Below are 22,920 nucleotides of genomic sequence, written 5' to 3'. Positions count from 1 at the left end.
TCTTGCTCTGTCACCCAGGCTGGAGTGCAGTGGCATGATCTTGGCTCACTGCAAGCTCCGCCTCCCGGGTTCATGCCATTCTCCTGCCTCAGCCTCCCAAGTAGCTGGGACTACAGGCGCCTGCCACCACGCCTGGCTAATTTTTTGTATTTTTAGTAGAGATGGGGTTTCACCGTGTTAGGTAGGATGGTCTTGATCTCCTGACCTCGTGATCCACCCGCCTTGGCCTCCCAAAGTGCTGAGGTTACAGGCGTGAGCCACGGCGCCTGGCTGGATTGGTTCTTGATGAAAACAAATCTCCAAGGGAATTCTGACCTCCCCATTCTACAGTTTTCCAATATACACAGCTGCCAGATGCCTGGAGAGCCAGTGCTGATTTGTCCCCTGCTAGCCGTAGTTCTCAGAGGGAGGTGTGTGGCTGAAGTAGGCTTTTCTGTGTTCTTTCTCAGAATAGGGTCAGCGGCCCCTGCCCAGAGACTGATTCTCTCCTGCCTCGGCTTCCTGAAAGCCTGGTTGATGTACCTTTGTGGCAGAGAAAGGGGCAAGGTCACAGTAAATCTGCCTTTCTGAAAGCTGTGCTGAAATGACGCCAGGATTAGGACACTGAAACCCCTCTCAGGGTGGGAGGGTGAGTGGGGGGGCTCAGAACCCTGAGGGAGCCCACAACCAGGTTCTAGGAAGAAGCTGCTGGTCTCCTGGTTATGATGAGCCCCCTGTGTGTTCTGGCTGCTGCTATCAGTGTGTCATTCACTTTGATTTAGCCTCAAATAAAAGACAGATCATTTTGCTTTAGAGACTGTCACATTAGGACATCTTACACCTTGTTAATGACCCAGTGAAAGGAGAGCTGGAAGCCTTCCCCAAAAGCATAATAGCAGAGGTGACATTTTACTGATGTTTAATGGTGAGCAAGGCAAAGGGGTATTATGGTTTTTTTCCTTTTCTGGAAACCTTCTCACTGCTGTGCATCAAAAAATCAAGTTTCTCATAGACTTCTCAAAGTAATTCGTCAAAAAGATGGCCTAACCCAGGAATACCAGTGGAGCTGTAGGCTGAAGGGGAGAGGTGGCGTACATAGCCTGTGGTGCTGCCCAAATTAAATAGGGAACCCTGGGCTGTTGAGAGCTGATGGGAGAATAAAAGTGAATTCTTCCCCTTAAAATCTCCAGTGTAGAAGTGCTCTAAAAAATACTTTGTTCTACAAAGATCTGATTCTCTTCCATGAATTGGTTCTGTAATCCAGGTGACATTGTTGACTTAATTGAGTGCTCACTGTTCACAGAACTCTATCAATGGGTAGAGAGGTTTGGAGACACAGGAACTTAAATATCCACAGAAAGATAAAGATTACACGAGGAAAATAATTTTTCTCCTAAAATCCTTAGAGTCCCCTCAAAGCAGAACGTAAGACAAGGATTTTGAGTGCAGGGAGTTTATTTGGGAAGTGATCCCAGGAAGCAGGTGTGAGTGGTGGAAAGAATGAGACAACGAAGGAGGAAAAGTCAATATAAGAGTACAATTCCAAGGCCACAAGGGTTTGATTCCACCAGAACTTCTGAGAAGCATTCCATCTCCTACAGCTACCTTGTGAGGGTAGGAGGCTGGCCATTTAACCACCGGCTTTTGTGTTCCTTCAGGCTAGCCCCATTGGCTTGAGCTCCACCACCTGTCCAGGCAGTACTTGTGGCATGCAGGCAGGCTCAGAGGAGACCCTGCAGCCAGAAATGGAAAGTCCTCAGGCGTATGCTTTTGGTGGGGTGTTGTCAACAGTGAGTCTGCACTTGCCCAGAACCATCTAGTGCAGCTGCAGCTGAAATAAGAGTTCACAAGCATCTAAAGAAAAGATCAGTGTTCCCATATGAAAAGAACTGGTATGATAGAAATACCACCAGGGACACCTAATCCAGAGGTTAGGGAAGGCTTTCTGGAGGAAGTGGTTTTAAAGCTGAGATAGGGCTTAATATGGTGGCTTGTACCTATAATCCCAGTACTTTGGGAGGCCAAGGCAGGAGGATTGCTTGAGTCCAAGAGTTTGAGACCAGCCTTGGGCAACATAGCAAGACCCTGTCTCTACAAAACATAAAAAAGATAGTTGAACGTGGTGGCACACACCTGTAGTCTCTGCAACTCAGGAGACTGAGGTGGGAGGATCACTTTTGACCCAGGGAGGTTGAAGCTGTAGTAAGCTGTGATTTCACTGCTGTACTCTAGCCTGGGTAACAGAGTGAGAACCTGTCTCTAAAAAAGTAAATACATAAAAATTTATTTTAATTATTATGTTTTTAAAAGGGGTCACTGGGCCTGGGTGCAGTGGCTCACACCTGTAATCCCAGCACTTTGGGAGGCCGAGGTGGGCAGATCACCCAAGGTCAGGAGTTTGAGACCAGCCTGCCCAACATGGCAAAACCCCGTCTCTACTAAAAATACAAAAAATTAGCCAGGCGTGGTGGCGGACATCTGTAATCCCAGCTACTTGGGATGCTGAGACCGGTGAATTCCTTGAACCCGGGAGGCGGAGGCTGCAGTGAGCCGAGATCGCGCGACTGCACTCCAGCCTGGGCAACAAGAGAGAAACTCCGTCTCAAAAAAATAAATAAATAAAAATAAAAAGGGGTCAGTGAAGAGACATTTTAAGCAGAAAGACATGATAAGCTTTGTGTTTTGGAAAATTCAGTCTAATTACAGCATGTCAGTAGATACCAGGTTAGGGCCATTGAGTGAGGATGGAGAAAAACTAGTCAGGGAGACCAGTAAAGAGGCTGTTCAATTATCCAGGTGATATAAGAATGAGAAGTCGGGCAGTAGCAGTAAGGAAGATGAGAAGGAAAAAGATTTGAAACACAGTAAGTTTCCATATCCCCACTCATGCTCCGTTCCTGGTAAAATGGTGAAAGAGAAAGAGAGAGAGAGAAAGAGAGAGAGAGAGAGAGAGAGAGAGAGAGAGAGAGAGAGAGAGAGAGAGTGTGTGTGTGTGTGTGTGTGTGTGTGTGTGTGTGTGTGTGTGTGTGCGTGCGCGCGCGTGTGTGTGCGCGCGCGTGTGTGTGTGTGTGTGTGCTCACGCACGCATATGACGTTGTAGGGGTTGAGTTGTCTGGAAAACAGTGCTTAGAAGATATGAATTGAAAGCTCATAAAGAGCTATTTGGAGTTCTCTTAAGCAAACTGGGAAGTAAAGTAACTAATGAGAAAATCTCTCAAGTCACCTCTCATCTGGAGGCGAGATAGCGCAGTGCACCACCCTGAGAGTTGGGAGAGATCTTGCTTTGTCCCGGATCTGCATTGTCTATTGCTTTGACCCTTGTTTTATCATTTAACCTCTCTGAACTTTGTTTATTTGTCCAACTTAATACAAGGATGATGAAGCTTGCCCAGCCTATTCTGAGTTGATCTTAAGCTCAGCATGTACTGGGGTGTGACCCAAACAGGGAAGCTGACATCCTCTATACTAAAGTTAATAGAATGAGAATGTTTAGGGTCATTGTTCAGTCCCAGCAATCTGGTGTTCAGTGTGGACGTTGGCCTGTTGGCTCACACCAGGCACAGGGGGTGAGTAGTCGTTCACCCTGCTGTGCAGCAGGGACTTGGGGTTTTGGAATGGGTTAGGGTGATACTAGGTTATTTCGAAGATGATCCCTTCCAACTCTGAGACTGGGTCCTGTGTCACAGGCCTTAGTGAGAGTTAGATGAGATCATGGCTACAAAAGCACTTGGAGAACAAACATTCTAGACAAGTAAAGGTATTATTATCAGTAGACCATGTGACATTAGCTCATAGTTTTTAAATGTTTAACTTTCTTGCATATCCCTGTGAGGCAGAAAATAACTTCCAAGTTCCTACATGCTGGTAGATGATTTCGTTTCATTTCATAAAGGGACCAAACCTTTCCTCATACCATCTTAACTGCATTTTGCTTTTCTTATTTTATCTCATATGTTTAACAATGACTGGAAAGATTTGACCTGCCAAGACTTGAATTTGGGCATCTGGGGTTTCTCCCACTGTCCATGATAGCATCACCAGCAAGTGGAGCACAGGCTGTACATTCCCCGTGTGAGCTTTCAGAGTAAGGAATGTTCTCCACCTCCTGGAAAAAACCAGGGCCCAACTCACAGGAGTTGAAAGGAAACTGATTTTAGAACCCTCTTACAGTACTGTGACTTTTCACTCATCAGTGTTGGGAACTGGTTCTCTTTCTCTTAAAAGAACCCCCTGGGGCTTTAAGCTTAAACGATGACAGTGACTCAGAGTGGCTCATGCTTATTGCACCTTGACGCTGTGCCAAGTGCTGTTTTAGCCCTTTACGTGTAAGATACACCACAGCCTGTGAGTAAGCATTTGCTTTGTAGATTAGGAAACCACGGAACATGCAGTAAATAACTGGCCTAGAGTCACACAGTTAAGCTGGAAGTTGGACCTTGGCATGTGACTCCAAAGCCCTGCCTGAAGCGCTGCTCCTCCCCTCCTTGCAAGCAGAGACCTGCCACACACAGCCCACAGAGGTCTGAAGGAGGCAGGATTTCCTGTTCGCAGCTCAGGAGAGCAGACAGTGGTGTTAAGCAGGAAAAGCACATTAGAATTCCAGTTTACTTACAGTGCTCTCCACACCAGGAAGGAAATGCCCCAAATATGAACATGGCTTCCACTAAGATAAATGGCTCCAATCTAGGGGATTCCCATTTGCATCAGAAAAACTGTTAATCTAGAGATGAGAGTTTTTACCTGCTACATCTTTCATATTTTCTTTCCTTAGGTTAAAAAGATCAAGTGGCATGAGCAGCCTTTTGGGGAAAATTGGTGCCAAGAAGCAGAAAATGAGCACCCTTGAGAAGTCCAAACTGGACTGGGAGAGCTTCAAGGAGGAAGAGGGGATTGGTGAAGAACTGGCCATCCATAATCGAGGGAAAGAGGGGTAAGAAGGAGTAGGTTATATGCCTTGGAAAATCCTCAGAACCCTGAAATCAAATGATTTATTGGAGACAAACTGCCCACTGTAAGCAAGCAGGAGCTTTTCATGATGGAACTAAAAATGTGAACACTTCGGTTTGTCAGTAAGGCTCTGTTCCAGTGTGGGGCAGGGCCTGTCACTGGGAAGGCCACTGCGGGTGGAGGGAAGGCGGGGCATGTGAGGAGTACTCTCAGGGCCAGTCACATCTGCCAAGCTGAATTTGCTGAATTACAGCTCCAGTGAACTGTAAGTTGCCTAGTGGTTGGATCTGGCCCATGGTAGTAGCCTTGGCCTTATCTGAATCATTTGTCCTTCTGAGAAGCCAAACTAGTTCAAATCCATCAAAAACTGAGCCAATGGAATGCCTAGATGTTGCATTATTGTGAAATTTTTTTTGTCTGTGTCATTATGGCCCAGGGTGGGGCTTTACCCTTGGCTATAAGCCTGTGTGATAGGCCAGGCCCTCAGACAGCACCCCAGGCCATCACTTGCACCTCTTTCTCTTCGCTGTGGAATACAAAGAGGATGTTCATAACCTATGTATTCAGTTGTAAAAAGGGTCCTTTCGTTGTCATATTTGTCTTACTGGTGATTAAACAAAAAATCAAGAAAGAAATGGTGGCCAGTCATGGTGGTTCACACCTGTAATCTCGGCACTTTCGGAGGCCGAGGCGGGCAGATCACTTGAGGTCAGGATTTTGAGACCAGCCTAGCCAACCTGGCAAAACCCCATCCTACTAAAAATATAAGAATTAGCCAGGCATAGTGGTGCACGCTTGTAATCCCAGCTACTTGGGAGGCTGGGGCAGGAGGATCACTTGAACCCGGTAGGTGGAGGTTACAGTGAGCCAAGATTGAACCATTGCACTCCAGCCTGGGTGACAGGGCAAGACTGTGTCTCAAGAAAGAAAGAGAGAGAGAGAGAGAGAAAGGAAAAGAAAAGAAAGAAAAGGTGTTCATAAGTACTTAACGGACCTCAGAAGGCACTAAGGAAGTTATCACAGAAGTAGCTTCATGGCTGAAAATCAACAGTCCTCACCCCTAGCCATGAAAGGAAATGTTGAGTGTCCCACCAGAGAGCCCTGGCTGCTCGGCAGCTCTGCTTCTTACCAGTAAGCTCTTCTCCACCAGCATACTGGACACCTCTGAGGCTCAGCTCCTTTACCAATAAAACTGGGACAATGATGCCATCCTCACTGTGTGGTTGTGATGATCTCATGAGATAATATATGTATTGCTTACATATATGTAATATACATAAAGCACTTTACAGAACACCTGTCACATAAAGGCTTGCATTAAGTCCAAGTCATTCAAGTTTTTTTTAAGAGACAGGGTCTCACTATGTTGCCCAGGCTGGTCTCAAACTTTTGGGCTCAGACGATCCTCCTGCCTCAGCCTCCTATGTAGCTAGGGACTACAGGGGCACACCCCTGCACCCAGCTCATTCAGTTTATTAATGATAGACAAAGGATTTATTTGGGGGGAGGTCATATTTCTAAATTAGGCTTCAAGATTATCTAAATGAACCTGGAAGCTGACCAGTATGGTTTTTTTTTCCCTAAACATACATACATTCATTCATTCATTCATTCATTCATTTATTTATTTATTTATTTGGAGATGGAGTCTCACCCTGTTACCCAGGCTGGAGTGCAATGGCGTGATCTTGGCTCACTGCAACCTCTGCCTGCCGGGTTCAAGCGATTCTCCTGCCTCAGCCTCCTGAGTAGCTGGGATTACAGGTGCGCACCTACATGCCCAGCTAATTTTTGTATTTTTAGTAGAGACGGGTTTTACCATGTTGGGCAGGCTGGTCTCAAACTCCTGACCTCGTGATCCACCTGCCTCAGCCTCCCAAAGTTCTGGGATTACAGGCGTGAGCCACCGCGCTCAGCCCCAAAAAAAACATTTTAAATAGCTTCATGAGCTTGTTTAACTAGCAGACTTCTAGATCAGTCTAAGCTGGACTGCTACAGGACAGGGAGAGGGAGCCAGAGTGATCAGGGGAAGACTCCGGATGAAGTGCAGTGTTGTCTCTTCACGAGTGGCAGCTCTGACATGCGCCCCAAACCTCTCCATTCAGATTCAGCTCCAGTAACTCGCAGCTCTGTCCTGTTCTCCACTCCTGCACAGTGGTCTGAGACAGCAGAGGAACTATCAGCGTGTGCTACACATTATTGCTTCTCTGAATATTGATTATATGAGTTGGACAGTGTTCACTCTGCTTGAGTTAATAGAGATCTTAGAAAAGTAAGGAGTGCTGGGAGCAGTGGCTCACTCCTGCAATCCCAGCACTTTGGGAGGCCAAGGCAGGAGGATTGCTTGAGCTCAGGACCAGCCTGGGCAACATAGCAAGACCTTGCCTCTACTAAAAATCAAAAACATTAGTTGGGCATGGTGCACACCTGTAGTCCCAGTTACTTGGGAGGCTGAGGCATGAGGATTGCTCACCTCCAGAAGATTGAGGCTGCAGTGAGCTCTGATCGCACCAGTGCATTCCAGCCTGGGTGAAAGAGTGAGACCCTGTCCCAAAAAATAAAAATTTTCAATTAAAAAAAAAGTAAGGAGTGGTGCTGTTAAAGACAGGAAGAGTTAACAAAATGTAGACTGGAAGAGAAAACAAGATTAAAAAGAACATCTACCTAGTGAGAACTTTTCAGGCAGTGGAAAGTCACATAACTGGGTTAGGGAACAACTAACTAATACCATCCTCCTTTATGCTGTGCTTTTCCCTCCTTTGCTTGAGGCTTCTCCCCTCATTCACCCAGCCAGATTCCACAGATGTGACTACATGTTTCCAGTGCAGATCTACTGGCTCTGTGCTCTGCCTCAGCCCTTCTCACCTGCCTTCTTGAGTGCCCAGCCCCACATCTCCACTCACTCTCCTTTTCTGGCTCCTGCAGATGGATTAAAGGAGCCCAGCCCCTAGGCCAGTGAAGGGACTGGAGCTCTGTTCCTCACCTTGGCTGAGCATGAGAATCCTCTGGTGACATTTTCCAAAGTTCAGGTGACCACCTCTGTACAGAGCTGCTGAATCAGGAGGCTAGAACAGGTAGGTCACAAATATCTGCATCTTTAAATTTTACTTCTCAGGTGATTCTCATGCACAGCCAAGGATTAGAATCACTAGACCACAGGTTCAAAATTCTAGAGGCATAAGACAGGTACAGTGACATGCACCCATAGTCCCAGCTACTCACTGCACTCCAGCCTGGACAACAGAGAAAGACCCTGTCTCCTTACAGAAAAGAAAAAAAAAAAGACACAACAAAATTCTAATGTTGGGAAAAAAGAAACTTAAAGCAAGGAAATGAAGACACAGACACAGGCTCTGGGCAGGCTGTCACCTGAGTGGGCTGCAGGTTTTTGGGGAAGAATTATACAGGCACCTCCTCAAGGCTCTAGCCTTCTACTTCTAACCAAGTCAGAGCCATGCGAGCACTTGTTTTATAATGATTCATTGCTTTTGCCCAGTTCATGCACTCTTCTGTATGTATATTATGTTTTACAATAAACAATTCAAATCTTGGCTCTTCCCATACCATAGGTACCAGCCCCATTTTCTTCATATATAAAGTAGAAACATTTTAATATACCTCTTGTGATTATTGTGGGAATTAAATAAGTAGAGGAAAGGCCGGGCATGTTTATCAATAGGAGTCCTCTCCCTTTTCCATGAGTCCTGTGCTCGCTTTTCTTTCTCCCACCTGCCATTACTGACCTCACCATGCCTCGGGCCTTACTGGAAAGCTAGATGCTTTATTCCTTTAAGTTTCTTCCTGATGTGTTCCTGCCAACTCTTCAGGAATATTTTCCACAGTGGTGGGAAGTAGAGCTTGGTGGCATCTCCTCCCAGAATCCCTGGCTGGCTTTTTTTCCTTCCCTGGGCCTTTAAACTTGGGAAGTCCCAGGGCTGGGCCCTGGGCGGTCATCTCTTCCTCCCCAGGAAAGCTCACTAGTTGCAAGTGGCAGCTACCATTCTCTACTGAAGACTCAAAAAAAAAAAAAAGTATCCCCTGCCCTGACCATTCCACTGAGCTCCAGGCTTACATTTCAGCTGTAAGTTGACATCACCTTCTGGTTGTCCAAGATACATCAAACTTAACTTTCAAAACCAAATACTTGCTTTCCCTCCATAAACAGAACCCTCATTCCTCAGATTTCTTAGAAAGTGGCACATCACTGTCTACCCTACTGTTAAAAGAAAAGCTTGGGGCCAGGCATGGTGGCTCATTCCTGTAATCCTAACACTTTGGGAGGCCGAGGCAGGCAGATACCTGAGGTCAGGAGTTCGAGACCAGCCTGGCCCACATGGTGAAACCCCGTCTCTACTGAAATACAAAAATTAGCCGGGCGTGGTGGTGAGCACCTGTAATCCCAGCTACTCGGGAGGCTGAGGCTAGAGAATTGCTTGAACCCGGGAGGCGGAGGTTGCAATGAGCCGAGATCATGCTGTTGCACTCCTGCCTGGGCAACAAGAGCGAAACTCCATCTCAAAAAAAAGAAAAACTTGGGCTTCATCCTTGATTTCCTGTCTTTCCACCAACATCCCACAAGTCCAATTGATGGTTTCATCACAAAATAGTTCAGCTTATTTCTATTCGTGCAGCCCCACTACCACCACCCCTGTACAGGCCGCAGACATCTGCTCCGCTCCCTGCTTCTACCTCTGTACCCTTTCATCCATTCTCCACCCAGCAGCGGAAGCAGTCATTTAAAAATACCATTTTTCATCTCCTCCCTGCGGAACGCCCCCCGGTAACCCTTCAAATCAGTGTTAACCAGGCCCTCCCCGAGCTGTCCCCTGCCTACCTCTGTCCTCTTCTCCCCCAGCTCACTGCAGCCCAGCCTCACTGTCTCTGTGTAGTGCTCCTCCCCCAGGAGGCTCTGGTTTGTCATCCAGGGCTCTATGCGGATGGCACTCTAGAGTACCCCCACCCAAGGAACCCTCAGTCACATTACCCGGTTTGATTTTCTCCGAGACACTTACTATCATCTGATGCATGTTGTCATGTTTTGTTCATCTACAGTAAGCCCCTGAGGGCAACATCTTGTTCCCTATTCTGTTACCAGCCCAGAGCAGGTGCTGCACCGTGGCAGTGTCTAAACACCCATCCCACTAGCTAGCAGATAGTCATGGCTTTTGTTTGGCGGTCTAGTAGGATTAGATTTTTTTTTTTTTTTTTTTTTTGAGACGGAGTCTCGCTCTGTCCCCCAGGCTGGAGTGCAGTGGCGCGATCTCAGCTCACTGCAAACTCCGCCTCCCGGGTTCACGCCGTTCTCCTGCCTCAGCCTCCCAAGTAGCTGGGAGTACAGCCGCCCGCCACCACACCCGGCTAATTTTTTGTTTTTTTTTTTTTTTTTTTTTTTAGTAGAGACGGGTTTTCACCATGTTAACCAGGATGGTCTGGATCTCCTGATCACGTGATCCACCCACCTCAGCCTCCCAAAGTGCTGGGATTACAGGCGTGAGCCACCGCACCTGGCCAAGTAGAATTAGAATTAATCACCCAGAAAAGAAGAACATAATACGTCAGAATGATGTTTCCATCCAGGCATCATTTCAGTCAGCAGAGTTGGTTGAAGTGCCTGTACCGGAGACAGTCATCTGTCCAGCAAAGAATTGCTGCTTTTCCTCTGAGCTCCAGACTCCCAGGGCCCAGTATAGCATTCCAGGATCAGCCCTGCAGTCCTGTAACCCATTATACAGGTTTCTTGGTGGTGATCAGCAGCAGCAGCTTGGCATCTAGCAGTGCTAAGGCGGGGGCCAACTGACTTAGGGGGAGGAATCCATGCATAGAGAAGATAAACACTGGCTAGTGCCAGCTGCTGCTGTCTGACCAGTCAATTGAAGGTTACAATTGAAGACCAGGTGTTTTTGTGAGTTGGAGAGGCATGAAGGAGGGACTGGAGAAAATAATTTTCTTTCTCCAAAAAAATCTATTTTCATGACCCCTCAGGGTCACTCTTTCAGAACCAGCACAACCTGGAGGTGATAGGGGAAGAAGGCAGTGGAGAAGAAACTTAATTAGAAACCGCCCTTCCAGTCTAACCCTTGAGATGTTTGCAAGTTAAATCCTCCTGAAGGGGGGAGGTGTACTATTGGGCAAACTGCTTCTTTCAATTGCATTTCTCGAGGCAGCAAAGTCCGTATCTCTGTACATCATTCCCAGAGCTTTATTCTAGCCTCGGAGTGCTTCCGTAGCCCATTGCTTTCTGGTGTTGGAAAATGCATTTACCCACTTTTTGTCCTGTGTCTGTGCTGCCTTGAATGCTCACTTGGGGAACAGAATGCTGGCTTTGTCTAGGGAGCATGACAGTAATGCAGCTTTGGAGTGTCCTCAGTGACTGCCTCAGGTTTCCCTGCACTTCCTGTGCTCTCCCTCTTCCTGACCAGCGGGGCAGGAGGCATCTCAGGGACTTCAGCCAGGGTGACCACGTCGGCTCAGCACTCCGTTGGGCCTTACCACCCTCAAAGGCCCTCTGTCCTCCTGCAGGGTGGGTTCCCAGATACAGGTTGAATATCCCTTATCTGAAATGCTTGCGACTGGAAATGTTTTGGATTTCAGACCTTTTTCAATTTTGAAATATTTGCTTTTACATCATCAGCAATCTTGGGGATGGGACCCAAGTCTAAACAAACACAGAATTCATTTGTTTTATATGTACCTTATACACAAAGCCTGGAGGTAATTTTATGCAGTATTTTAAATAATTTTGTGCTCGAAACAAAGTTTGTGTACATTGAACCATCAGAAAGCAAAGACGTCAGGTGTGGAATTTTCCACTTGTGTCTTGTCAGTGCTTTAAAAGTTTCTGATTTTGGAGGACTTCAGATTTCGGATTTTTGGATTTGGGATGCTCGCCTTGTACTGACATGTTCCCTAGTAGCATTTTCTACCCTTCTCTTGTCCTCTGCTTCCATTTCTCCCTCCCTTTTCATTGGCCTAGATCTCAGGGAAATTGGTGGCAGATAAATAATTTGGGTTGGAAGATTCAAAAGATGTCAGAGCCTGTTGTGCCTAACCTGGTTCTAAAAGGAAAAACTAGAAAATCCCTTAGGTTCTTAGCATATTTTATTAAAGAAAGTGAAGAGCCTCTTAAATGGGCCACAGAAGGCAATGGAAGCAGAAAGGGATGATGCATTCCCCACCACTGGGCTTCCCTGTGGACTGGACTGAGTCATGCTGGGCCCCCAAAAGGGCTGCGCACAGGCCAGAAAAGCACCCGGACACATCAAGAGCAAGAGCCGTGATTCCCATTGCACTTGTCCTCAGGTGGGTCTGTTCGGGGACCGTGACCCATTTAAAGTGCATGAAAATGTCCTGAGTCTCAGTGGCCACCTTTGAGGACCACCTTTGAGGAGGTGGCCTTCCTAATGAGCCCTTCTTCTTTCAGGGACATTTAGTCTCTTGGTCTCTGTTCCAGTTGCCCTGGGTTTTGAGGTTCTTTAGAGGTAAAGTCAAGTCAGAAGAAATGTGAAGCAAGACCGGGCAGAGTGGCTCACGCCTGTAATCCTAGCACTTTGGGAGGCTGAGGCAGGCAGATCACTTGAGGCCAGGAGTTCAAGACCAGCCTAACCAACATGGCAAAACCCCATCTCTACTAAAAACACACACACACACACACACGCACGCACGCACGCACGCACGCACGCACGCACGCACGCACGCACGCAAAATGGGAAGCAAGAACCCCAAGCCCATGACAACTCCCATAGCTATTTTTGGTTTTATTGTATACAAAGCACTTCTCACAGTTCATTGTATTGCCAGAGGGTTATTGTAATTGTTATTCTGTTTTACAGAGAAGGAAAAAAAGGCACTGAAAATTAAGTATCTTGCCCAAAGTCACACAAAAACTAAATGTCAGAGCTACTGTCATTCTTAGCACCTTTTCTGTCTCTTGGCAGTGGGAGAGTCCATATCAAGTAGTTTTGTTCATGGTCAGCTCTTGGCCGTAAACCAAGGCTGTCACAGGCATCCTGTTAGCAGCTGCAGATGGCTGTGAATCGGGGAATAGTCACCAGACCTGCCTTGATGGCCTTTGTCTGGGTTGCCCTTGAGAATTCAGTTGCATCCTGCACGTGTTCCCCTCACTGCTGCCTGAGGCCTCCCTAAACCTAAACTCCAGCTGCACCTGCCTGTTTAGCACCCAACCTGGGCTTCACTCTTGATAGTCTCAAAGTCAGCTGGACCCAACACAGCTTCTGGGAACATGCAGGACCTTTATTCATACCCAGTTAGCATCCTCATTTAAGTGTCACTTCTTATTTACAGGAAAGTCAGGGCTGGGCCCGATGGCTCTCACCTGTAATCCTAGCACTTGGGAGGCCAAGGTGGGAGGATCGCTTGAGCCCAGGAGTTCGAGACCAGTATGGGCAACATGGAGAGACCCTATCTTTACAAAAGATTTAAAATTAGCCAGGTGTGGTGGTGTGTGCCTGTGGTCCCAGCTACCTGAGAGGTTGAAGCAGGAGGATTGTTTGAGCCTGAGAGGTTGAGGCTGCAGTGAACTGTGTTTGCACCACTGCACTCCAGCCTGAGCCACAAAACAAGACCCTGTCTCAAAAAAAAAAAATCAGGAAGAAAGACCCCAAATGCTTAAAGCCACATACTTACTCCTTCCCTCCACCTGATCTCCCAGACAGGTAGCACTGGAAGATGGCTCTTGAAACATACCCTAAATTCCTCTTACACCCCCAGGTGAACAACAGCACAGCAAGATCTCATGCTGAGGCTCACCTCTCTTTTTTTCTGCTGGCACTTCCAAGGGACAGTTAAAGTGCAGTGCTGTCAAAATCCTGGTCCCTGTGGTAGTGAGCCTCCCTTGGGCTGGTGGGGCTGGGGTGGAAAGATGACCAGTTGTAGTGAACATACCTCTGAGGCCATTTTGATTAGCAGCCCCCACTTGAGAATCACGGGTCTCTTAGTGGGAGGTGGGAAGTGAGTTTGTTGTTAGATGTTTACACTTCCCTACCTGTCTTCTCTTTTTCTCTTTTTATCTAAAGGGGTCCATGCTGTCTGCAGCTTCCCTGACTGCCAGGGACTCTGAAGTTCGAATTCAGCCAGGCAGCCTGCATTTTTATTTGTTAAATCTGACAACCCTGACCCCAAGGGCTTTTATCAAACCTAAGAGCAGGCCCTGTCATTGTGTTTCCAGCCATTCTGGCCTCATTGACGGTTTTGACACAGCAGCTTAGTACCTGAGCCAGACCAGGTGTTTTGGTTCCTCATTGCCGAAACCCTAAGTCCAGACTTGGGCCATCTACTGTCCTTAGGAGCCTGTTGGAAGCTGGCTTCCTAAAACCATGATAACAACGTTACCTACCATTTTATTGAGTACCTGCTCTGTGCCCCGTGTGATGTACACACTATTTTATTTAATCCACACAACAGTCCTTCAGAGTGGAGACAACTAGCCATTATTTATTATCTTTATTACAGATTAGGAAACAGAACTAGCAAGGTTAAGTGACTTGCAGAGTCACAGACAGCAAATGACAGAACTCAAACCTCCAGCCCTCTGGCCTCAGAGCCTGTACATTTCTGGCCAGCCCTCCAGAAGGGTCAGGGTAGTCAGGCCTAGCTGGAAATGAGGTAGGATGGATGGTGCTTCCTAGGATGCTGTTGGAAGGGAAAGCAAGGCCCTGGACTCAGCAGGGGAACACAGGTTTCTGAACCTGGTAGCATTCTCACTATAAATGTAATGACTTTGTAATGACAGATGCATATTTTCCACAGTGCAACAAAAGAAAAATTAGTGCAGAGATTCAATTATATCTCCTATTTTCGATGGCAATTTTTGCTCTCTCCATAGATTAATTAGCGGCAGAGATCTCCTCCCCCCAGGCACATCGCGGCACACTTCATGGTGAGGAGGTGCATTAAGATGCAGCTGTGTCTCATTAAGCAGCCAGCCTCACTCCCAGCAAGCGCGCCTGTGCTTCAGCCCTTGCTGCTTTCCCGTCCTGCCTGGAGGACAGAGGGAAGTTTGCTGAACCCAACCAGATGAGGGAGCAGAGTATCCACCTTTCAAGGGGATCCTTGAAAGGAGAGATCAGAGGCCCTTAACCTCATTCTCTTAGAGGCATTTAGGGAAAGAGTTCTCCCGTCATCTGAGCAGAAGCAACCTAGACCCAAACAGGGTGGAGGATACCGCGGAGAGGAGAAAAGGATGAGGGGAAGAAAAGAGCTCAAAGCAGTTAAATCGGTTCTAAAGTGTGTACTTTATGAACCTCAGCTCACTTCACCTTCACAGCAGCCCTGTGAGGTCATTTTTACTGTCTTCTTTCCTTCATTACCACATGCCCCCTTTTCATGTTTTGATGTATATATGCAGGAGGCGTAGCTTTCTCTTACCCACCAATTCAACACACCACTAAAGCCAAGAAAAACAGCATCACCATGCTGCTGTAGAGAAAAGTGAGGCTCAAAGATGTTCATTCCTTTGCCCAGCTAATCAGTGAGCTAGAGCTAGGACTTGAACCCATGCTGTGTAAACCGGTGTTCTTTGTTCTTCCCTTAAAGTCTTGTTAGAAAATTGCAACATCTTCCTGCCACCCAGCCTCTAATATACTTTCCCATTGATAAGCTGTTGCCTTCCTTTTATTTTCACCATCCTTGTTTAGACCAAATGTGAGTGGTTTGGATTGTACTAGAAGAGTCATGGGTGGTCACTCTCGGCACCATTTACTGTAACTTAGTTTATCCCTGGGGGACAGGACCATGCAGGGGAGGAGTTTCTCCTACTGGATTCTACTGACAAACACTGTTTTCATCTTCTTCTAGGTACATTGAACGGAAAGCCTTCCTCGACCGAGTGGATCACAGGCAGTTTGAAATTGAGCGAGATCTCAGGCTGAGCAAAATGAAACCTTGATGTTACGGGCAAAATCAAGAGCAGCTTAATCCTGTTTACAATGTGAGCTTTTTGTGCATCTGTGAAATGTTTTACAGTGTTTCTCATCATCTGTTTCCCAGCAAGGTCTTTTTTTTTCTACATTGAAGTTCTGTCTATGTATCTTAATCACAAATGGTTTCATTCACTTTACTTTTAAAAATTTGTCCTTAAATGAATAAATAAAATAAAAGTTGGTCCTGTGAGAGGATGATGAAGATGACGACCTCACTCACCTTCCCTTTATTCTGCTGCAAAGTCCCACCCAGTTCAAGACAGCACATTCCAGGTCTGTCCAGGCTGGCAGAGGTCTTGTCAGGCATGGTGAAGACAGCTGACCAACCTGGGTGTGAATTTTCTGGGGCCAAGAGGCTCTTTCTGCAGCCAGCCTTGCCCCGAAGACCTAGAGGAGGCGGCTCACTAGAGTGACTGGAATGCCAGGCCCCTTCGCAGCTTGTTCTCATTTCCACTCGGGCTTCTCTTCTGATCTCTTTTTCCTGAGTGGATTCTACTGATGGCATGTAAGGCTGAAAATCAGGATTTATTATTGCTGAATTAGCTGTTTTTTCCCTTCAGCCTTTTTCCTCTTCCCAAAGAAGTTAAATTCAGATATGCTCCCACTTCAATAATTCATTAATTTTTAGTTTGTCAAAGAATATTCTGAAGGATTTTATTTTTTATACTCATAAGAAAATGTAAATTCCAAACTTCCTGCTTAGAGTCAGACCTTTGCAGAACAGCGGGGAGGAGAGTAAGAGAGTAACGTCTTCAGTGGAGAGGGAAAGAGGGATAGAGACCATTCATATTAATAAAGCAGGAAACCCCACAACCTGCTCCTGGTGTGTGTGCCTGCATGTGCATGTGTGTTACCCGAGTAACATGACAGGTTTGGGTGATGACAGGTTACCTAAGACTGCATTCCATTTCTTGCTGTACCAGCTTTGTGGCTCTGACCACAAGTCATTTTTCTGTGCCTCCATTTTCTGGTCTGCAAATGGCATGAATAACACCGGTACCTCCAAGGGGTGGAGTAAGCTAATGACACACCCGTCAGGTGTGAGTACTAGTTTATGGCAGGTCTCCCAATCTAGGCCTCTAATGTGGTGGAAATTCTTAGCAACACAGACCCGACTGTCAACACTAGATGGTTATGGGCTATGGATCTTATTACTCAGAAAGGTAGTTTACAAGCTAAATTTGAACACGATGTCTGTCCACATCCCCTCTGATAAATAATTCTAAGTGATTATAGAGCGTTTCAGGCCAGCATCACAACAGGCGGCCTGCGAGGTCTTAGTTATGGTCCCAAATGGGACATAATAACTGAGGAAGGTGGGCGAGGTGGCTCATGCCTGTAATCCCAGCACTTTGGGAGGCCGAGGCAGGTGGATTGCTTGAGCTCAGGAGTTCAAGATCAGCCTGGGCAACATGATGAAACCCTGTCTTCACCAAAAATACAAAAAGAAATTAGCCAGGCATGGTGGTGCATGCCTGTAGTCCCAGCTACTCAGGAGACTAAGGTGGGAGGATCACTTAAGCCCTGGAAGTTGAGGCTGCAGTTAGCCAAGATCGTGCCATTTCACTCCAGCCTGGGCAAAGGGAGTGAGACCCTGTCTCAAAGACAAAAAAAGAATAACCTAAGAGCTGCCAGTATTTTGATTAGAGGACATCCAGACCTTCAGGAGGTAGCAGCCAAGATTTGATGTGAATGTCCTCCCACATGGTACTCTCTGGCTCATCATCCGTCATTCACTACCATTTGGCAACTGTTTCCCTAACTTTTCTCTGGAGTTCTGAGTCCCTCTTCCATTGCGTTTCACAAAGTTCTTCATCTCAGCAGCCAGTGTCTCAGCAACACATGAGCTGGCTCTCTCCCTATTTGAAAAATGATCTGAAATCCAGTAGAATGAATGGTGCTGAGTTCATAGTAAGTTAGGGTTTTTCTTTTTAGCAAATGTTAACACCTGTGAAGCCTAAGAGATTAAGACAAAAGCTGCAAAGCCTGCTGGGTTCTTCTCACAGGTGCGTTCGCTATTCCTGTTTTGCTCCAAGCCATGAAAGAAGTCAGATGTGTCAGTGAAAGTCATAACTGTGTGCTTGGGCCCTGCCTGTCTTGTTCAGGATCCAGCCCCTACACAGGTTTCTCCATCTGTACCTGTGTTAAGTTAATGTCACAATTCTGGAGAAAGGTCGGTTCCTTTCTGCTGTCTCTTGATTGGTGCCCCTTTTCCCAGCAGGGTTGCTGCCCACATCTGACCTCCGCACAATCACCCATTACCTCTCCATGAGTCTTTTAGAAAGCCCCTCTAGTCTAGTCTTTTTTGACAGATTCTGGCTGCCTGTCAGGGAATACATGGCTATTTGCATCGATCCTGTTACAGGTGCCCTGTTTCCCAATTTGTAGATCCCTGCTTCGGAGTCTCACACTTTCCCACTTTAAACTGTGCTGGTTGCCTTGACTTCAGCTGTCACTCTCTTGGTCTACATGGAACCTCTTTAAAAGCCTCCTGTACTGACCTCACTTCATCTCACTGATAAACCACTTCCTCTGACTGATACATGTGCATCTGTGTGTATGTATTATGTACACATGTGTCATCTTACAATGAGCGTTCATATCAGACTTTCATTTATGTCTCACTGGCCATAGCTGGGTCATTGAACTACCTCTAGCTGTAGGGAAGGCTGGAAAAGTGAGTGTCATGGAAAACAGGCAAGGCAGGGTGGGGAGGTGAGCCCTGGGGGACTGCCCACACTCTCCTAGAACAGCCTGAGCACAGCAAAGTCCTTCCTTAGAGCCTCTGACAATTTTTTTTTTTTTTTTTGAGATGGAGTCTCACTTTGTTGCCCAGGCTGGAGTGCAGTGGTGCAATCTTGGCTCACTGCAGCCTCCACCTCTTGGGTTCAAGTGATTTTCCTGCCTCAGCCTCCCAAGTTGCTGGGATTACAGGCGTGCACAACCACGTCTGGCTAATTTTTGTATTTTTAGTAGAGATGGGGTTTCACCATGTTCGTCAGGCTGGTCTCAAACTCCTGACCTCAGGTGAACCACCCACCTTGGCCTTCCAAAGTGTTGGGATTACAATGGCCATGAGTGTGGTAGAGGAGACCCTGGTACAGGAAGGAGGTCCTCTCTGCCTCCTAAGATCCTGTGCCTGTTTTTCTTTTCTTTCTTTTCTTTTTTTTTTTTTTTAGACAGGGTCTTGCTCTGTTGCCCAATTAGTGCAGTGGCATGATCATGGTTCACTGTAGCCTCAACCTCTTGGGCTCAAGAGATCCTTTCATCTCAGCCTCCCAAGCAGCTGGGACCACAGGTATACGCCACTGCACCCAGCTAACTTTGTAATTTTTTGTAGAGATGGGCACTCACTGTGTTGCCCAGGCTGGTCTTAACTATGCCTGTTTTAACAACTTGGAAACCAAGCTTTGCAGATTCTGACACCTCATCTTCCCAGATACTGAAGGGCCTCCTCTGGCCCTTTCTTTTTACTCCTTACTGTTTTGGATCAAGTTCAAGGGACAGGAGAACTGGCCAGCAAGACAGGGTCCTTGGGCATTAGCAGTAGGTATCTACAAATGGGTGGCTGTTTCTTGTAGGTGTAAGCCAGGCCCCAGGAGGCAGGAGTCTTCTCAAGCCCTGCCTGACCATCTCCATGGGCTGGGTGCTGTGGCTGCAGAATGGAGCAGGCCTTTGGCACCAACCAGTGACCCAGGCAGAGGACCAAGCAGGTGGGTGTCCATGAGGGTGCCTAAGACGGGGATGGACCACTCTTGGGTATTCCTCTTGGTCATCTGTGCTGCCTGAGCCCATCTGTGCCTTCAGTGGGACCTACCTTCTCAGCCAGCATTGCCACCTGTCCCATCCTCTTCCTACCTCATGCTCAGAGGACTGAGCCTCCTCAGCAAATGCCTAGCCTTTCTCAGTGGACCCACCGAGACCAGGCTGGTGGGTGGGACTGATTAAAGTATGTTTGCCTTCAATCAAGAATCACCTTTTCCGCCAGGCACAGTGGCTCACGCCTGTAATCCCAGTACTTGGAGAGGCTGAGGCAGGCAGATCGCTTGAGGCCAGGAGTTTGAGACCAGCCTGGGCAACATATAGCGAGACCCTATCTCTGCAAAAAATTTAAAGATTAGCTGGACATAGTGGTGTGTGGCTGTGATCCCAGCTACTTGGGAGACTGAGGTGGGAGGATCACTTGAGCCCGGGGGGTCAAGGTTGCAGTAAGCTGTGATTGCGCCCTTGCCCTCCAGCCTGGGCGACAGAGCAAGACCCTGTCTCAAACAAACAAACAAACAAAAAATCATCTTTTTTTTAATTACAAGTCTGATTTGAACCATGACAGACACTATCCTGCCCACAGTTTTTAAGAACAAGTGACTAATATTTTATCTAGCTCTCACATCCACATTTAGTGAAAACTCATCTATCTAACTCCCAAAGGAAGTGATGTCCCTTTATCCAGGAGTTGGAAATTGTCAAGGAAACTGTTTGCAGGAAGTGGGAAGTGGAAAGAGTGAGTCAGTGCTAAGAGGTGTTTGGCAGCCTTCTGCAGGGCACAGTGCTTGTCCCCTGCTGCGGTGTGAATGGCTGAGAAGGACAGTCCAAGGACACCTTCTTAGCTGGTCCTGCGGAGTCCAGAGACTCCCCTGGCCTTGCTCTTGTCCTCTCCAAGTCCCAAATGGGTGTGTCAGATTTCCAGGGCATCTGGTATCTTCTCATTACTGAAAAAAACTGCCCTAAAACAGGATAATGTCAAAAATAAAATAAGCCTCTTGATGTGCTCTGCTCACCTATTTCCTGAGGAATGCAGTGCTCTAATTAGGAACTCTGCATAAGATCTCTAGGGGCAAAAGGGGACACATTAAGAAGGAAATCCTGAGTGAGCTGCACACTGTCAGCGCCCATACGGAGGTGCTAGCGCTGGACTAAGGCCTGACAGACACTTAGCTGGCACCTGACTTCAGAACTGGGCAGTGCAGGTTAGCTGAGTGGCTGGCACCATGAAGGCCAGGAGACCTCCTGGGCAGGAGTGGAGTGATGGTGCTTCTGGCACCAGGGCAGGGACTGGGAAGGCCGGTGACAGGCTCTCCAGGTGCCATGCTACCTCGTGGCAGCAGAACAGAGGCGATGTGGTTGGTGTGGCGAGATGGGAGTACGTGGTGTGGCATAGTTAACATGGTGTGGTGTGGTGTGGTCTGCGGTCTGACACGGGGTGGTAGAAAGGGTTAGAACAGGCTCTCAAGAGCAGTCTTCTGCTTTTTGGTATCAGTCCTTAGCCAGATCTGGAATTGCTCAGGCATGTTGGGTGAGACTTAGGACTTTTTTAATTACCAAAAAGCACAGGTGAACAAACAGGAATTGGGCTGAGAATGGTGGGTTCCTGGGAAGGATCAGAAACTTTTAGCTTCATCAGCAAACGATCGGTTGGTCCTGCGTGCCAGGTGCTTCCTGGCATGCTATCTTGTTAGATCCTCTGCCCTTTCAGAGGAGGAAACTTGCCTGAGGTCATCCGGTAACACAGCCAGGGCCGCACCCACATGGCATGGCTGGAGGGCAGGATGTGGGAGGCAGCAAGATTGAACAGCCTCTCATCACCCCCTGGATCCCACCGCCATGTTGGGAAGGAAAGACCCGAGGGCAAGGAGACAGAAAAACCAAAGGTTGAGAAGGTTCTTACAGATGAAGAGCTGCCTTCTGGTACCGAATTTTTGTGTCAAGAGTTCACTGAGATGTGGGCACCCTGGCCTCAGCTCTGGTACCGCCCAGTCTAGGGCAGCTTCCGACCCACTCTTTGCAGGGGAGAGGGGGTACTGCTGAGAAGTCCTTACCTAGGACTTAAGCCCTGCTTCAGACAGGCCTGATGGCCGGGTGTCACCCATGTCTAAGCTCTGCTCCATGATCACGTTTCTGTGCTGAGCATTTCTGAGTGGAGGGTGTTGCCCTCTTTGAGACACTGCCTGGGGTTAGGGAGTGAAGGGAGGAGGTGCCCAGATGACTGCAGCCACTTGGTGTGTGGGAGGTTCAGCAACTCAGGGACATTGAGTGCCACTCCCCTGCCCCGCCTTCTCTGGGCTGGAGATTCCCATCTTGGCATCTTCTGCTGCTTCTTTTTTTGAGACAGGGTCTCGCTCTGTCGCCCAGGCTGGAATACAGTGGGGTGATCTCAGCTTACTGCAGCCTCAGCCTCCCTGGGCTTAAGCAATCCCCCCACCTCAGCCTCTTGAGTAGCTGGGACTACAGGCATGCACCACCACACCTGGCTAAGTTTTATATTTTTGGTAGACACGGGACTTCACCATGTGGCCCAGGCTGGTCTCCAACTCCTGAGCTCAAGCAGTCGGTGTGAGCCACCACGCTCAGCCTGCTAAGTCTTTTTCACTATTGCTTTTATTTATGCCCTCCTAGAGCAACTTAAGTCCAAAAATACTACCAGATGCAATCTTCGTGCACAGGCAAGTTGACCCCAGCAAGGAAACTGGGATGGAGAAGTCCAGCAGGGTCGCACCACAGAGCCCCTCCTTGGGGTCTCTCTCCCTCCTATGCAACCAGCTTTCATTGTTTGTGGTCTCAGAAAGCTGGTGAGTAGGCTGAGTCTGTGTTCATATAAGGTGCAAGGTGGCTGTGCTAGGGAGGAGGCGGGAGAGAAACTAACATAAGGAGAGCGCTGTCAGGTCAGACACATGGCTTGACATCCTCCTTCTAACCCATTCTCTGGGATCCAGCTAAATCCCTCAACCCCTGCGTCTCGGATTCCTCACCTTTGAAAGGTTGCTGAGGATGGTGAATAATCCTGCTCTGCCTACCTCACAACACTTTATTAAGTGAAATACACCATCCATGTTGCTATAATTAAATTGTGCCCCTGGCTTCCCCTTCCCCAAGACAGCCAAACTTACGGGAGTATAAATTAGTGCCACTTTACAGAGCACTTTGGCAATGTCTAATAAATCTGGAGCTGTACCTGGCCCCGGATGCGGCAAGTGTACTCCCGAGATACATCTTGGAGAAGCACCAGCACGTGCACAAAGAGACAGGAGTACAGGTTAAGTACCCCTCATCTGTTGCTCAC

The 22,920-nt window shown here is 47.6% G+C and overlaps 1 protein-coding gene across 1 annotated transcript in view; it reads left to right on the top strand.

Moving 5' to 3' along the window:
• Positions 1-16,070, top strand: part of CFDP1 (craniofacial development protein 1) — a 136,868-nt gene extending 120,798 nt beyond the window's left edge. Inside the window, exons 6-7 of the mRNA XM_054453550.2 lie at positions 4,751-4,909; positions 15,739-16,070. Of these exons, the coding sequence (XP_054309525.1) occupies positions 4,751-4,909; positions 15,739-15,829 (250 nt within the window). The 3' untranslated portion in view covers positions 15,830-16,070. The remainder of the gene's footprint in view (positions 1-4,750; positions 4,910-15,738) is intronic.
• The last annotated feature ends 6,850 nt before the right edge of the window (positions 16,071-22,920 follow it).

Source organism: Pongo pygmaeus, chromosome 18 (genome assembly GCF_028885625.2).
Source record: "Pongo pygmaeus isolate AG05252 chromosome 18, NHGRI_mPonPyg2-v2.0_pri, whole genome shotgun sequence".
In the NCBI taxonomy this organism is placed as follows: domain Eukaryota; kingdom Metazoa; phylum Chordata; class Mammalia; order Primates; family Hominidae; genus Pongo; species Pongo pygmaeus.
The sequence above is the reverse complement of the archived record's forward strand: the minus strand, read 5'-3'. Positions and strand labels throughout refer to the sequence as shown.